At 49.9% G+C, this 15,449-nt stretch overlaps 1 protein-coding gene across 1 annotated transcript in view; it reads right to left on the bottom strand.

The window, feature by feature from the left end:
- Positions 1 to 15,449, bottom strand: part of TSPAN15 (tetraspanin 15) — a 77,983-nt gene that overhangs the window by 29,796 nt on the left and 32,738 nt on the right. Inside the window, exon 4 of the mRNA XM_029609668.1 lies at positions 11,494 to 11,589. Coding sequence (XP_029465528.1) covers positions 11,494 to 11,589 — 96 coding nt within the window. The remainder of the gene's footprint in view (positions 1 to 11,493; positions 11,590 to 15,449) is intronic.

The following is a 15,449-nucleotide window of genomic DNA, read 5'->3' as shown; positions in this document are numbered from 1 at the left end:
AAGCATGAACAGTCCTACCTGAGTTCCAAGCTGTTCTCTCCTACCCAGCCTGTGCCTGTGTCCCAGGGGGGAAATCCAGTGGTTGGTCTCCGATGTTGGTTCGCTTCCTTCTTCCTCTACACTCCGTTCTTAGTGACCCTCCAGAGGGAAAGGTCTGTTGATGCCATAGATCAGGCATTCTGCCCAGTCTCCAAGTGAGAGAAGGGGTGAGAAAAACCTCCTCTCAACAAAAGGGGAAAAACTACTTCACTTGTCTGACCCAAAACAACTCTGGCAGTACTACTGCTACCTCAGTCCTTCTCTGACTTAGAAGGGAACTTTCAGGTATTCAGTGTCCTGGCCTCCAGTTACAGGGAATGTCCATCTTCAAAAGAAACCAGGCTGCACTCAAGGAAAATAATTCTCTGCATGAAAAATCTGCTTAATTCAAGTTATTACCAACCCTTTACTTTATAAAAAAGTCAATCATAGAAAACAAACCAAAACTCAAAAACCCCTTCTTTAAAGAAAAACACTTCAATCAACCTCTATATTAAGACCTAAAGGGGATAGAATACAGAGTTTGTATATCCATCTTTGTTCACAATGTAAAAGTTGTTTGTTACTAGTTGATTTCTTGGGATTCTGTCCCTCCCGACACAGCCCATGTGGCGAAACACAGTCCCTGTCAGGGGACCGAAACTTTTCTTCAAGCATTCATGAATAAAGATGGAAATGCTGAATTTAACCTCTTTTAACGCTTCTTCTTTTGAGTAATCCAGTACAAGGTTCCGTGAACTTCTTTAGCACTATACCATTCGCTATTGTGGTTTATAGCAATTGTGTATACTGCTCATCATCTCCACTTCCCATTGGCACAATGTAAAAGTAACATATCAAGGTTACAACCATGGATACTAAGAGAAGGCTTATCCAATACAACAAATTTAAGATTGTCAAAATTATGCCCTGCTCTCATAAAGTGCTTGAGCAATGGGGCCTCCATCTTCTGTTGGTAAATGCAGCTACACTGTTCTATCATTTTAATTTTCAACATTTGTTGTGTTTTACTGCTATACATCAACTGGCATGGACACTATAGTAGATATACCCAGGGCCAGTGCAAGGGTGTTAAGTGCCCTAGGCAACCTTCCTCCTTGAACGCCCTCCCCAACACTCGCCCAAAGTCCCTGGTGGTCCAACGGGAGGCCAAGGAACGAATTCCCGTTCCTGGGCCGTCAACTGCTTGTGATCAAAATGGCACTGGCAGCCTTTTGCCCTTTCCATGTCACAGAGGGCTGCTGATGCCATTGGCCAGCCTTTGTCACATGGTAGAGGTCATCCATTGCCCCTACCATATGTTAGGGACTGGCCAATGGCACCGGTAGCTCCCTGTCACATGGTAAAGGCAAAAGGCCGCCGGCGCCATTTTGATCACTGGTAGCCGACGGCCTGGGAGCAGGAGATCGCTCCCGGGCCCCCTTCTGGACCACCAGGGGCTTTGGGCGAGTCTTGGGGGGGGGGGGGCCTTATACTTAATTAAATTTGAAGAGAAGGGGCGGGTTTTGTTTGTTTTTTTTAAAGCAAAATTAACAGGGAAAAAAGTTCGGATCCGGGGGTGGACTGAAATGGCACAACCCCAATCCGAAAATGAAACTTGCACAAAACCCCCCCCCCCAAAAACTATGCATGCTAGTTCTCACCCGACCTGACTCAAGCCGGTAGTCAAGTTGGGTGAAGACGGACGGGTCCACTTGGTCTGCAGCAAGAGAGATGAGACAGCCACGGCAGAGGCTGTCTCTTCTCTTCTCTCTTTTTACCACCCCTGGAACCCTGGTGCCTTAGGCCCCCACCTAGTCCGCCTAGTGCTTCCGCCAGCCCTGGGTATGCCACACCACTGGTAGCACATGTAGTTGGACATTTCAACCAATGTTTAAATAAATCAGGAAATGGTAAAGTAGCCCCTTGAAAAGCCTATGGGCACACTGAACATTGGACCACAAAGGGCAAAATTCACTCCATTAGCGCAAAAGTCATCAGGTTCATTAGCAGAACTAAAAATAGGGTGAACCACATTATCATTTGTGGACTATGTAGCTGAGTCGTATGTGACTTGATGAAAGGCACATATGAATGTTGATGCTGATAAGTATTTGGAATTATTTTGGATATTTTTATGGTTAAGGTTTCCTGAGGGAAGCATCAATAAAATATTAAATAATTTTTGTAAGTGAAGCGAGTAAGTGGTAAATGATAAGAATTACAGTGTGCTTTACTGATATGGTCTAGAACCCACTGCGGGCAGTAACACTGCAGATTGCAAGCCCAGCACCATGCTGGTTGATTCTATTTAATTCACTTCATCTGAGATTTGCAAGTAGCAATTATAGCATACTATTGCCAGTGTGGACCCTTGGACTGAGGTGGGATTGGTGCAACCTATAGGGAGAAGCTCTGCAGGTCCCTACCATCGGGCTGGCAAAGCTGGTTGTGGCAGAGGCCCAACTGGAGCTTCACCTATATCAGCCCTCGTTTCCCTTGGGTTGGGTCCTTGGGTACCAGGGCTGGTAGGACTTAGGCGCGAGCCTCTGTTGATGAGGTGAAGATCCGTGGAGAGAGTTGAGTCTCAGGCCAGGGTGCAGGACAGGCTGAATATAGACGGAGTCAGAGCTAGGCAGTGGTCAGTGGTCAGTGGCAGGCGGAGTTCACTCAGAGTCAAGAGTCAAGCCGAAGTCAAAGCCAGAGATCCGTCCGAGGGAAGACAGGATGGATAGACAGGTAGGGGGTCAAGGAACAGCACAGGCAGGCAGGAAAAGACACTGAAGATTGACCACAGGATGAAGATGAAGACTTCAGGACTGCCCACAGGACAAAGACGAAGAACTCAGGAAGGAAGACCAGGGACTGCCAAGAGAAAGACCAGGATCACAGGAACAAAGACCAGGAACGCAAGAATGAAGACCAGGAACATGCTGAGGCAATACACTCTACAGGAGGTAGTCGACCTATTGCTGAGGCAAGGAGAGGAGGCTGAGGTGGCCTTTTATAGGCCCATACCAGTGATGTCATTATCCGGTGCCACCGAGGTTTTCCCGCTTTGAGCCCTTTAAGAGGAATGCTGCCGGGCGTGTGTGCAGCTTAGGGAACCCCAGGTAGACAGTGGTGTCAGAAGTGCGGGGGCCTGCCGAGTGTTCAGGTCAGCATCAGTGGGAGTGGCCAAAGAAGGCGGAGGAGCATGGCAGCTCGACGCGCGTCTGTCCAGGGGCCTCCCCGGTGGGAAAAGGAGTCTCATTGGGACTGGGGTTGGAGGTAAGAGCAGCGGTCTGTGGGTCTGCCCTGCGGACTGCCGAATGCAACACTTACATAATGCAACAGGTGCCAAATAGCAAGTCACTTCTTATAGTAGGTAAAATTAAAGAAAAACAAGATTGCTTACTATGTCAGATGCTTCTAACTTCAGAAGAATGAGGAGAAAATGAAGCAATATTTATACATAGCTATGCAAACCATTGCTATGGAAACTTTTTTTAGTGATATATTGTAGACATTTTTAACCATTAGGAACTGGTCTGAAAGCATCATCTTATTTCAAATAGACATAGGCCACTGAACAGCTTTCAGATGATAATGACTTTCAGTCACTATTGGCCTTAGCCAGATCAGAACAAATGACTTAAGGATGGAAGATTCTGTAGACTTGTATTAAACCACTAAGCCAAGAGGTGGTCAACTCAGGTCCTTAAGAGCCACAAACAGGCCAGATTTTCAGGATATCCACAATGAATATGCATGAGATAGATTTGCATACTATAAAGACTTTGCATGCAAATATATCTCACACATATTAATTGCAGGAAGACAGGAGAAAACAGGAGACCTATGCACTCAGCTTTCCAGGCATCTGTTCTGCAAGTTTTAAGAACTTTGAGAAATTATTCAAATTTTATATACTTTGAATAATAATGAAAAAAAGGTTACTTGAACCTTAACTTCCTAATGGTTTCTGGTTAATGTCAAGAGACAAGTAATAAAAATAATTTGTTTGACACCCTCTCTACATCCAAGAGTTGTGGAGAAGGTTTTTGTAGTCACACTTCTCAATATTTTACTTGTTTTTCCTCCAGGGACTCTAAGCAACAGAAGAATGGCAGGATTATGAAGTGATATAATAAATATGTTAAAGAGTAAGAGCAAGGCTCAGCAGCATTTGGCAAGCGCTATGCACTGCCCTGCAGAAGACCTGGCTTACCTTCCTGGATCAGGCTTCTGCTCCCCAGGCTAGCCAAGACTGGGGATCCTGCAGAGGCAGCAATCACAGCCCCTGGTGGAGATGAAGTCTTGGCCATCGCATAATGGTGACGCTGGGTGGCCAGATTCAAGGTCATTCTGGAGGAAGTTGTGGTGTGTGGCCACTGGCCAAGGACTGTCACTGCCATGGCTAGGCTGAGTTGGGAAGTGAGTATAAAAATAGGGGGAACCCCCCTAAGAAGTTGCAAATGAAGGATTATGGCACTGTATCCCAACAGAGGCTGGGTCCCGACTGGGCTAGAAGCCCAAAGGAGAAGGAAGAGTCTGCCAAGCCAAAAGAACCCCCAGAACACAGCAGTACCAGCAGGTTCTGCGATGAGTTAGGGGATGGGTGAACCTCTTCTGATCCAATCAGGCTCTATGACTAGTGAACTGCAATTTATTCAACTTATCAGAATATGCTTCCTACTGAATCTGACTGCAATGTTTTGTAACAATCATAATCTACTCCAATCGCTTCTTCAGCCGTTTCCTACAGCAGTACCAACCTATGAATATTCTCATCCAAACCAGGCAAATACCGAGGATTTGGGTCAAGCTTGATCTATCAAACCACAAATACCTCGGATTTATTCCATACCACTTGCAGCTTTCTCCAGTTTTCCTCTGATGATCGGAATGTCCCCTCCTCCTCTCTCAGATGATGAGCTCTGGCTTTTATTTGAACTGCTTCTTCCATTTCCCATATGCAGGGACTGAAACATATGCCCGAGGTGAACTGATTTTCACTGCCAGCGAGAACCAGCAAACGCCCTCTCTCTGCTACCCAGAAGTCGCAGCAGAGCGGGGCTGCCGGGAATGCCCCTGCCTACAGGAAACAGCCCTTGCCAGAGCAGGGCCACCAGGAACAAACCCCACCCAACAGAAGGGGCAGCACAGTTGAGTCGGGCAGTGGGAACACCCCCATCTCTGAACGGGAGCAGGGGGAGAGACGGGGAGCTGAGCCGCAGCACCTGCCAACACCACCACCCCTCCCGCTGCTGAAGGTAGAGCAGAAGGCAGGTTACCGGGAATCTCCTTCCTCAGAGGAGAGGAGCAGCGGGAACTGACTTGGGGACCAGGGATGGGGGGAGAAAGATATGAGGGTGGGAGGGGAGACTGGAGAAGAGAATGAAAGCTGCGCCTGAGCATGCGAGTGTGTGTGAGGGGGTGGGGGGAGGGTTGGTAGAAGAGAAGACAGCACCCGTGTGGGGTAGGGGTGGAAAGGGAGAGAGAAGTGAATCAGATCGGGGCATGTTAAGAAGAGAGGTGGGATGGGATGGGGGATGTCCTCCTCAGAAAAAAATGCACTCATCGTGAACTCCTGCCACTCCCCCCCCCCACCCAAAACAAAAAGCTAATTATTGGGGCGGTGGGCGAGTTGGAGTAAATGGTGAGTGCATTTTGTCCATTGGGAGAGTGAGTCCTGAAGAAAATGTTCAAGCCCCGCTTATATGCATGTTATTACATAGAAACATAGAAATGACGGCAGAAGAAGACCAAACGGCCCATCCAGTCTGCCCAGCAAGCTTCACACATCTTTTCTCTCATACTTATCTGTTTCTCTTAGCTCTTGGTTCTATTTCCCTTCCACCCCCACCATTAACGTAGAGAGCAGTGATGGAGCTGCATCCAAGTGAAATATCTAGCTTGATTAGTTAGGGGTAGTAGGGGTAGTAACCACCGCAATAAGCAAGCTACACCCATGCTTGTTTTACCCAGACTATGTTATACAGCCCTTATTGGTTGTTTTTCTTCTCCCCTGCCGTTGAAGCAGGGAGCTATGCTGGATATGCGTGAAGTATCAGTTTTTTTTTCTCCCCTGCCATTGAAGCAGGGAGCTATGCTGGATATGCGTGAAGTATCAGTTTTTTTTTCTCTCCTGCCATTGAAGCAGAGAGCTATGCTGGAAATGCGTGATGTATCAGTCTTCTCCCATGCCGTTGAAGCAGAGAGCCATGCTGGATATGCATCGAAAGTGAAGTATCAGGCACATTTGGTTTGGGGTAGTAACCGCCGTAACAAGCCAGCTACTCCCCGCTTTGTGAGTGCGAATCCTTTTTTCTTCTCCCCTGCCGTTGAAGCTATGCTGGATATGCGTGAAGCATCAGTTTTTCTTTTCCCCTGCTGTTGAAGCAGAGAGCTATGCTGGAAATGCGTGATGTATCAGCCTTTCTCCCATGCCGTTGAAGCAGAGAGCCATGCTGGATATGCATCGAAAGTGAAGTATCAGGCACATTTGGTTTGGGGTAGTAACCGCCGTAACAAGCCAGCTACTCCCCGCTTTGTGAGTGCGAACCCTTTTTTCTTCTCCCCTGCCGTTGAAGCAGAGAGCTCTGCTGGATGTGTGAAGTATCAGTTTTTTCTTCTCCCCTGCCGTTGAAGCAGAGAACTATGCTGTATATGCATTGAAAGTGAAGTATCAGGCTTATTTGGTTTGGGGTAGTAACCCCCGTAACAAGCAAGCTACTCCCCTCTTTGTGAGTGCAAATCCTTTTTTCCACGTTTCCTCTTGCTGTTGAAGCTTAGAGCGATGTTGGAGTCACAGTAAGCATGTATATGTTTATTGAATAAGGGTATTGTCTCCAGGCAGTAGCCATCATTCTGGCGAGTCACCCACTCTTCATTGGCGGCCTCTTGACTTTATGGATCCACAGTGTTTATCCCACGCCTCTTTGAAGTCCTTCACAGTTCTGGTCTTCACCACATCCTCCGGAAGGGCATTCCAGGCATCCACCACCCTCTCCGTGAAGAAATACTTCCTGACATTGGTTCTGAATCTTCCTCCCTGGAGCTTCAAATCGTGACCCCTGGTTCTGCTGTTTTTTTTCCTACGGAAAAGGTTTGTCGTTGTCTTTGGATCATTAAAACCTTTCAAGTATCTGAAAGTCTGTATCATATCACCTCTGCTCCTCCTTTCCTCCAGGGTGTACATATTTAGATTCTTCAATCTCTCCTCGTACGTCATCCGATGAAGATCCTCCACCTTCCTGGTCGCCCTTCTCTGTACCGCTTCCATCTTGTCTTTGTCTTTTTGTAGATACGGTCTCCAGAACTGAACACAGTACTCCAGGTGAGGCCTCACCAAGGACCTGTACAAGGGGATAATCACTTCCCTTTTCTTACTCGATATTCCTCTCTCTATGCAGCCCAGCATTCTTCTGGCTTTTGCTATCGCCTTGTCGCATTGTTTCGCAGACTTCATATCATTAGACACTATCACCCCAAGGACCCTCTCCTGCTCCGTGCACATCAGCCTTTCCCCCCCCCCCATCAAATACAGTTCATTCGGATTTCCACTCCCCATATGCATGACTTTGCACTTCTTGGCATTGAATCTCAGCTGCCATATCTTCGACCACTCTTCCAGTTTCCTTAAATCCCGTCTCATTCTCTCCACTCCTTCCGGCGTGTCCACTCTGTTGCAGATCTTAGTGTCGTCCGCAAAAAGACAAGCCACAGCAATACGGTGTACAGTGCATCAAAGCCTTATCTCGGCTCTTTTCTAACAGCATTTTCATCTGCAGGTGATAGGAAAACATTCTTCCACAAATAAATATCCTTCTGCTTTTTGATCTGTCGGGTGTATCTTGCCTTTCAATATATTTTGCTGTGACATCACCCTTTGATATACAATAACTGGAGGGCATTCTGTGTACGGCACATTGCTCAGATCAGTCTGAAGCCTCAACTGTAAACTTACAGCCATTATCAGAGGCCACTCCCTTCTTGGCTGTGTGGCTGAGATTGAGAACTGTATAATATGGGCTGGGGGAGAGGGGGTTAACACCCTGTAACCCGACCCCACTGTGGCACACAATAAAGTTATGACCAAGGCCAATGCAGGAGGATTAAAATTCCTGTTAAATATAAAATTAATCTTACTCTAAACACTGTAACTAGACTGAAAAAATCCCCAGCAAGAGCAGTGTGTGCCTCTCTGCAGTCATAAAGCTATTGTCTAAGGGGAGGACACTGAGTTTTGTGTTTTTGCTGAGCTTTTTCGCCACTTTTCTGCACTGCAGGGTAGTTGTGTATCAGAGGCGAGTCGTGCCGCCTCGGTTACCTCCAACATTGGTAGAATTGCCGGTAGAAAGCCCCCCTGGCTTCCGGTCAGGGCTATTCTCTGTACTGCGCCAGTGTTACATTCAGAAGCTGAAGGGAGGGCCCCGCAAGCCACCTCACTCACCCCCCCGATGTGGCTGGACCAATCCCGGGTCCTAAGACGCCGCCAGCCGCAGCTCCCGCCACCGTCATTTCGGCGCACACATGTGCGCGCGTTATATAGGCCCCACAGCAGGTAAGGCTGAGCGGCGCCCTCCAATGACATCAGGCTGATTGGCCTATTTAACCGAGGGCCTGACAGTACTAACTTGCCTCAGGTACAGGTCTCCTGCCTTGGCAGTGCATGTTGCCTTTGAATTCCTGGTTCCTGTGTTTCTGATTCTTCATCCAGCTTTGTGTGGTCCAGCCTTGCTCGACTCATCCAGTGTCTGCCACGTGTCCTCGTGCAATCTTGGCTCGACTTCAGGCTCTGACCACAATTACCTGCCACCTGGACCTGACCTCCCTTGCTGTCTGCCGCCTGCCCCGACCTTGGCCTGCCTCTCACTCCGTTACTCTGCCGCCCGCCCCGACCTTGGCCCGCCTCTCACTCCGTTACTCTGCCGCCCGCCCCGACCTTGGCCCGTCTCTCACTCCGTTACTCTGCCGCCCGCCCCGACCTTGGCCCGCCTCTCACTCCGTTAGTCTGCCGCCCGCCCCGACCTTGGCCCGTCTCTCACTCCGTTAGTCTGCCGCCCGCCCCGACCTTGGCCCGTCTCTCACTCCGTTAGTCTGCCGCCCGCCCCGACCTTGGCCCGTCTCTCACTCCGTTAGTCTGCCGCCCGCCCCGACCTTGGCCCGTCTCTCACTCCGTTAGTCTGCCGCCCGCCCCGACCTTGGCCCGCCTCTCACTCCGTTAGTCTGCCGCCCGCCCCGACCTTGGCCCGTCTCTCACTCCGTTAGTCTGCCGCCCGCCCCGACCTTGGCCCGTCTCTCACTCCGTTAGTCTGCCGCCCGCCCCGACCTTGGCCCGTCTCTCACTCCGTTAGTCTGCCGCCCGCCCCGACCTTGGCCCGTCTCTCACTCCGTTAGTCTGCCGCCCGCCCCGACCTTGGCCCGCCTCTCACTCCGTTACTCTGCCGCCCGCCCCGACCTTGGCTCGCCTCTCACTCCGTTACTCTGCCGCCCGCCCCGACCTTGGCCCGCCTCTCACTCCGTTAGTCTGCCGCCCGCCCCGACCTTGGCCCGCCTCTCACTCCGTTAGTCTGCCGCCCGCCCCGACCTTGGCCCGCCTCTCACTCCGTTAGTCTGCCGCCCGCCCCGACCTTGGCCCGCCTCTCACTCCGTTACTCTGCCGCCCGCCCCGACCTTGGCCCGCCTCTCACTCCGTTACTCTGCCGCCCGCCCCGACCTTGGCCCGTCTCTCACTCCGTTAGTCTGCCGCCCGCCCCGACCTTGGCCCGTCTCTCACTCCGTTAGTCTGCCGCCCGCCCCGACCTTGGCCCGCCTCTCACTCCGTTACTCTGCCGCCCGCCCCGACCTTGGCCCGTCTCTCACTCCGTTAGTCTGCCGCCCGCCCCGACCTTGGCCCGTCTCTCACTCCGTTAGTCTGCCGCCCGCCCCGACCTTGGCCCGCCTCTCACTCCGTTAGTCTGCCGCCCGCCCCGACCTTGGCCCGTCTCTCACTCCGTTAGTCTGCCGCCCGCCCCGACCTTGGCCCGTCTCTCCCTCCGTTAGTCTGCCGCCCGCCCCGACCTTGGCCCGTCTCTCACTCCGTTAGTCTGCCGCCCGCCCCGACCTTGGCCCGTCTCTCACTCCGTTAGTCTGCCGCCCGCCCCGACCTTGGCCCGTCTCTCACTCCGTTAGTCTGCCGCCCGCCCCGACCTTGGCCCGTCTCTCACTCCGTTACTCTGCCGCCTGCCCCGACCTTGGCCCGTCTCTCACTCCGTTACTCTGCCGCCTGCCCCGACCTTGGCCCGTCTCTCACTCCGTTACTCTGCCGCCTGCCCCGACCTTGGCCTGTCTCTCACTCCGTTACTCTGCCGCCTGCCCCGACCTTGGCCTGTCTCTCACTCCGTTAGTCTGCCGCCTGCCCCGACCTTGGCCTGTCTCTCACTCCGTTAGTCTGCCGCCTGCCCCGACCTTGGCCTGTCTCTCACTCCGTTAGCCTGCCGCCTGCCCCGACCTTGGCCTGTCTCTCACTCCGTTAGTCTGCCGCCTGCCCCGACCTTGGCCTGTCTCTCACTCCGTTAGCCTGCCGCCTGCCCCGACCTTGGCCTGTCTCTCACTCCGTTAGTCTGCCGCCTGCCCCGACCTTGGCCTGTCTCTCACTCCGTTAGTCTGCCGCCTGCCCCGACCTTGGCCTGTCTCTCACTCCGTTAGCCTGCCGCCTGCCCCGACCTTGGCCTGTCTCTCACTCCGTTAGTCTGCCGCCTGCCCCGACCTTGGCCTGTCTCTCACTCCGTTAGTCTGCCGCCCGCCCCGACCTTGGCCCGTCTCTCACTCCGTTACTCTGCCGCCCGCCCCGACCTTGGCCCGTCTCTCACTCCGTTACTCTGCCGCCCGCCCCGACCTTGGCCCGTCTCTCACTCCGTTAGTCTGCCGCCTGCCCCGACCTTGGCCTGTCTCTCACTCCGTTAGTCTGCCGCCTGCCCCGACCTTGGCCTGTCTCTCACTCCGTTAGTCTGCCGCCTGCCCCGACCTTGGCCTGTCTCTCACTCCGTTACTCTGCCGCCTGCCCCGACCTTGGCCTGTCTCTCACTCCGTTAGTCTGCCGCCTGCCCCGACCTTGGCCTGCCTCTCACTCCGTTAGTCTGCTGCCCGCCCCGACGCCGGCATCCCCATTGGACTCTTGCTCTAGCCACCGCCCTAGGGACCTGCCTGAGACCTGTCGGCCACCAGAACCCAAGGGTTCAACCTGCGGAGGTGACTGGTGAAGGCGAAGCTCCAGTCTGTTCTGCTACAGGACGCGTTCGCCAGCTGCCAACGTAGGCCCCGTGCCTACAAGGCTGTGTCACTTATGCCGCATCACAAAGGGCTTACACCCAGGCCCCCCTTCACAGCCAGACCCTGCGAACAAAAGGAACTAACAGAAAGAAGATGAAAACAAGAAGCAAATGTCATATACTTACTGAAACGTTGTAGAGAAAAGGCATATTTACTCCAAAGGAAGAAAAAACAAACCTGCTTTTGAACAAAATCCATGATGTTCTTGAAATCCAAATCATCATAGTAATTTTTAATTCCCTTCCGAATATTACTGTTAATAAAGTCCATGGTCTAAAAAGAAAGCAACATTCAAAATCAGGATGCTAACATTTGACTGCATATTCTGTATTATTATTATAGCGTGAGTCTAGATAATAGGTTTAATAATTAATATGGACTGTCAAAAAAACAACCCTTTGCATAATAATTCATAGCGCAAGGTGCAGGGCAGTAGCTAGAAAACCTAAGAGTGAGATGATAACTCAGTGGAGTGAGACTGGGAAACGAGAACTATCAACCCGCAAATATTAAGTTTGAGATGGCTGTGAATAGCTATTTTTCATATCAGTCCAGTTCTCGGCGGATAATGCAGATACCCCGTAAATGCATGTTCACATTGTAATGGATATGGAATACTAAGGGTGTGCATGAAATACCATTTTGTTTCGTGTTATGTCATTTCATTTTGGTTTTATATTTGCAAAGTTTTGTTTTTCCCATCTATATTGTTTTCTTAATTTTTTTTTAGTGTCATTTGTTTTTTGTAGCGCGCATTGCATTTTTAAAACATGCGTATCTTTTTAACAACATGCATAGATTTTTACATTGCGCATATCTGTGCACATTTTGCAAACAATACATGCCAAACAGTTTAGCCCAAGCTGAAACAACAAACAATTTCTGTAGTTTTTTAGTGCTAGTTTGGATGGGAACGACAAAAAAAAAGAAAAATTGAGTACATTTTTATAATGGCCAATTTAGGAGCCTAACTCCCAAAATTAGGCACCTAAACCCACTGAAAACTGACCTAAGGTACCATGAATGAGCTACATATTCCTAACCAGCTTCAGATATCAGCCTGAGGAAGACATGGAAGAAATGAGGGTAGCGGTTTTGTCTGCTGACGCCAATGCTTCTAGGAAAAATTCTGACCAGGATGTAACATCTCAGATTCTGAGCAGTCGCTTTGATGAGGGATCACTTGTTACCAGGAACTCTTTGGGAAGGATTATCAAAACATCCAGTAAACTCACTCAGCAAAATTCAATAAGATAGGCGAGGGTTTACTATGAAGTAAGATAATTCTCAATTGCTAACTGGTTGTTTAGCTTAAACAACTTTTTCATGTAAATGCAAAGTTGTCATAGATAAGTTTATGAACTGAAAGGGGGAGGAATATGTTATGATGAATAATGTGTCTTTGAGAAGTTACTTTCTGCAGGAAATCTGAAAGTGCCGGACCCTTTGAGGTCAGACTTGGGTTCAGTTTGTTGCCATGGGTTGATTGAAAGAAGTTGTAGTGCTTGTCTGCTCTCAGTACCCACATTTTGTTGCAGCAAACAGCTTTAGCATTGGAGAGGCTTCCCTTCAATCCTTGTCTCTCTGCTGAGACCCAGAGAGGGCTGTATTCATTAGGGATGTATTGTCATTGTAAAAAGACTTGAAAACATCAACAGTATTTGTTATATCTAGGTGAATTTTCATCCAATAATTTAGGCCCCTAAATTCAGATGAAAACAGGCTCCTAATTTATGTGCCAAAATGTAAGGGCTCAGCTATTTTTGAATATCACCCTCTTAGAATTCGTCCATCATATGTATGAACATGGAGCCATATCCTTCTATTGGCCACTGTTGGAAACAGGATGCTGGGCTTGATGGACCCTTTGTCTGACCCAGTATGGCATTTTCTTATGTTCTTACTGCCCTAGTGCCCAGTGATTACCATCCAAGACACAGGCCAGGGTCACATCATTTTCTCTCAGAGGTTGCAGTGGTTCACTATCATGGTCATGATACGTTTTGGTGAGCTTCACAGGAACTGAGGCTAATATATGTCGCAGCATTGTCTGGAGATTTTTTTGCTGCACATTCATTCAACAAGGCAAGATATGAGTCTGTATTTGTCTCTTGTTTTCAGTAGATGTTTCATGAGCTTTGATCTCCACTTAGCATGAACTTTAGGTTGTGAAAAATCACGGGCAGATACAATATTTCAAAATGAATAAGTTGGTTTGCAAAATTTGGAATTCACAACATTAAGACTGTGAGCCATTGTTGGACTTCATAGTATTGGGAACATCATAAATGGCAAACTTAGGTCTGATAAGCATTAAGATGCACTTCACAGTGATAGTCCCTAACAGTCAACTTCTAAGTTTTCCTTCTTTGTAACAGAGTGGAAAATTTGTGATCAGGCTGACTTATTAACAGACAGCGTTGTGCAGTCAGGGCTGTCAGATTATTCAGTGAATCCCTTAGGCTAGCTGGAAGATGAGCTGGCCACACATACAGGGTGATGCAATATGGACGCACTAAAAATGGTTAAGTTCCGGTTTGTTTGCAGGACGTAGACGGAGACATTTAAAAGCTAGCGCCGTGTGATTCTTAAGTGCCTAACTGAAGTTTATTGGGAATAAGAAAGATGGTGACGTCAAGAAGAAACAGTCAAGCGCTTCACAAGTAGCTCTGTGTAAATAATTGCATGGTACGGAGCTTTCTACGCTTCATGAATTTTGTGGAAATAGAGGCTGAAATGCACTGACAAACGTGCATCCAAAAAGGAACACAATCAATCGACAAGGAGTAAAAAGAAAATTCAATGTGATTTTCACAACATTTTTTGAGACTACATGAACACCTCACACAGTAGCCCCTGAGGCAGCTCAATGAATAGAGTGAAACTTGGCCAGAGTCGGGCCTACATATTGTGATAATAAAGAATCTTTGCATTTTACCGATCTTTCTACTTCTTGGTTCTCTGCCATATTGGATCAGCTTCCGTTGTGTTTCCTCAGAAGAAGAGTTGAGCAGGGCAAGGAGAAAGGAGGGAAGAGAAGAAGAGGTAGATGTGGGGGTGCCTGTTGGTGAAGTAGACCCTTGGGTTGAGAGGGAGTTGGCACTACCTGCGGGGAGGAGCCCCACATGTCCCCACCGTCAGCAAGCAGAAGTAACTGTAGCAGAAACTCAACTGGAATTTTGCCAGTATAAGCCCACGATCCCCTTAGGTTGAGCCCTCAGGTGCTGGGGCTGGCTGGTCTTAGGCATGGGCCTCCTTGATAAGTAGTAGCGAAGTTATAGGTGCAGGCCAGTTCTGAAAAGAAACCAGGTAGAGGATAGGTTCCAGAGGCAAGTCCAGACAGTAGTCAATGGCAGGCAGCCCCGGAATGGAGTGTTATCCAGCTGAGGGATGAGGTCCAGGCTAGTGGATGTAGGACCGTGGTCCAAAGTGAGGTCTGTGGCAGGTGGTCCTGCTGAGAGATGAGGTCCAAGTGAGTGGACTTAGTATCGTGATCCAGACTGAGGACTGTGGCAGGCGGCTATGGTCAGATTCCATATCCAGGCAGTGGTCAAGGCAGGCAGCTATGTTCAGTCGGTATCCAGGCAATGGTTGGAGACAGGCAGAAGTCAGCAGCGTCAGGTCCAGAGCCAAGGGTCAAACCAGGAATCCAAGAGGAAACACTGAAGGAGACGGAAGACCACAGGGGGATGCTGAAGGAAGATGCCTGTTGCGTCTGTCGGTCTTCGATGGCTTCGCCCCGCTTGTTGCACCCCTATCTCGGCTCCTCCCACTTACCTGGGCAAGATGGCTACCGCAGCGTCGTCAAGCCGACTTCTCTGGCGTCCCCAGAATGGCTATGGTGCAGCTGTATGATATTGCTCCTCCCAGGTACCTGCTAGGGTGCACGTGCAACCCACGTCTAAGTACACCCAGTGGCGCGAACCTCGAGGGCGTTCCCTCATCTGACGTCACGCCAATCCGGGTATATCTACTTCTCAAGATTGCTAGCTCATTGAGTTGGCAAAGGCTCGAATAGACTCATGAACTGTTCCTGTCTGCGCTACTCTGCCACTTCCCTGCTGCCTGCAGGAAGCTCTCCTTTTGCCCTTCGGGGTTTTGCTACTAACTAGGGTACCCGCTCCTTGGGGCCC

This window comes from Rhinatrema bivittatum, chromosome 7 (genome assembly GCF_901001135.1).
Source record: "Rhinatrema bivittatum chromosome 7, aRhiBiv1.1, whole genome shotgun sequence".
NCBI lineage: Eukaryota > Metazoa > Chordata > Amphibia > Gymnophiona > Rhinatrematidae > Rhinatrema > Rhinatrema bivittatum.
Note: the sequence above shows the minus strand (reverse complement) of the source record. Positions and strands in the feature narration are given on the sequence as shown.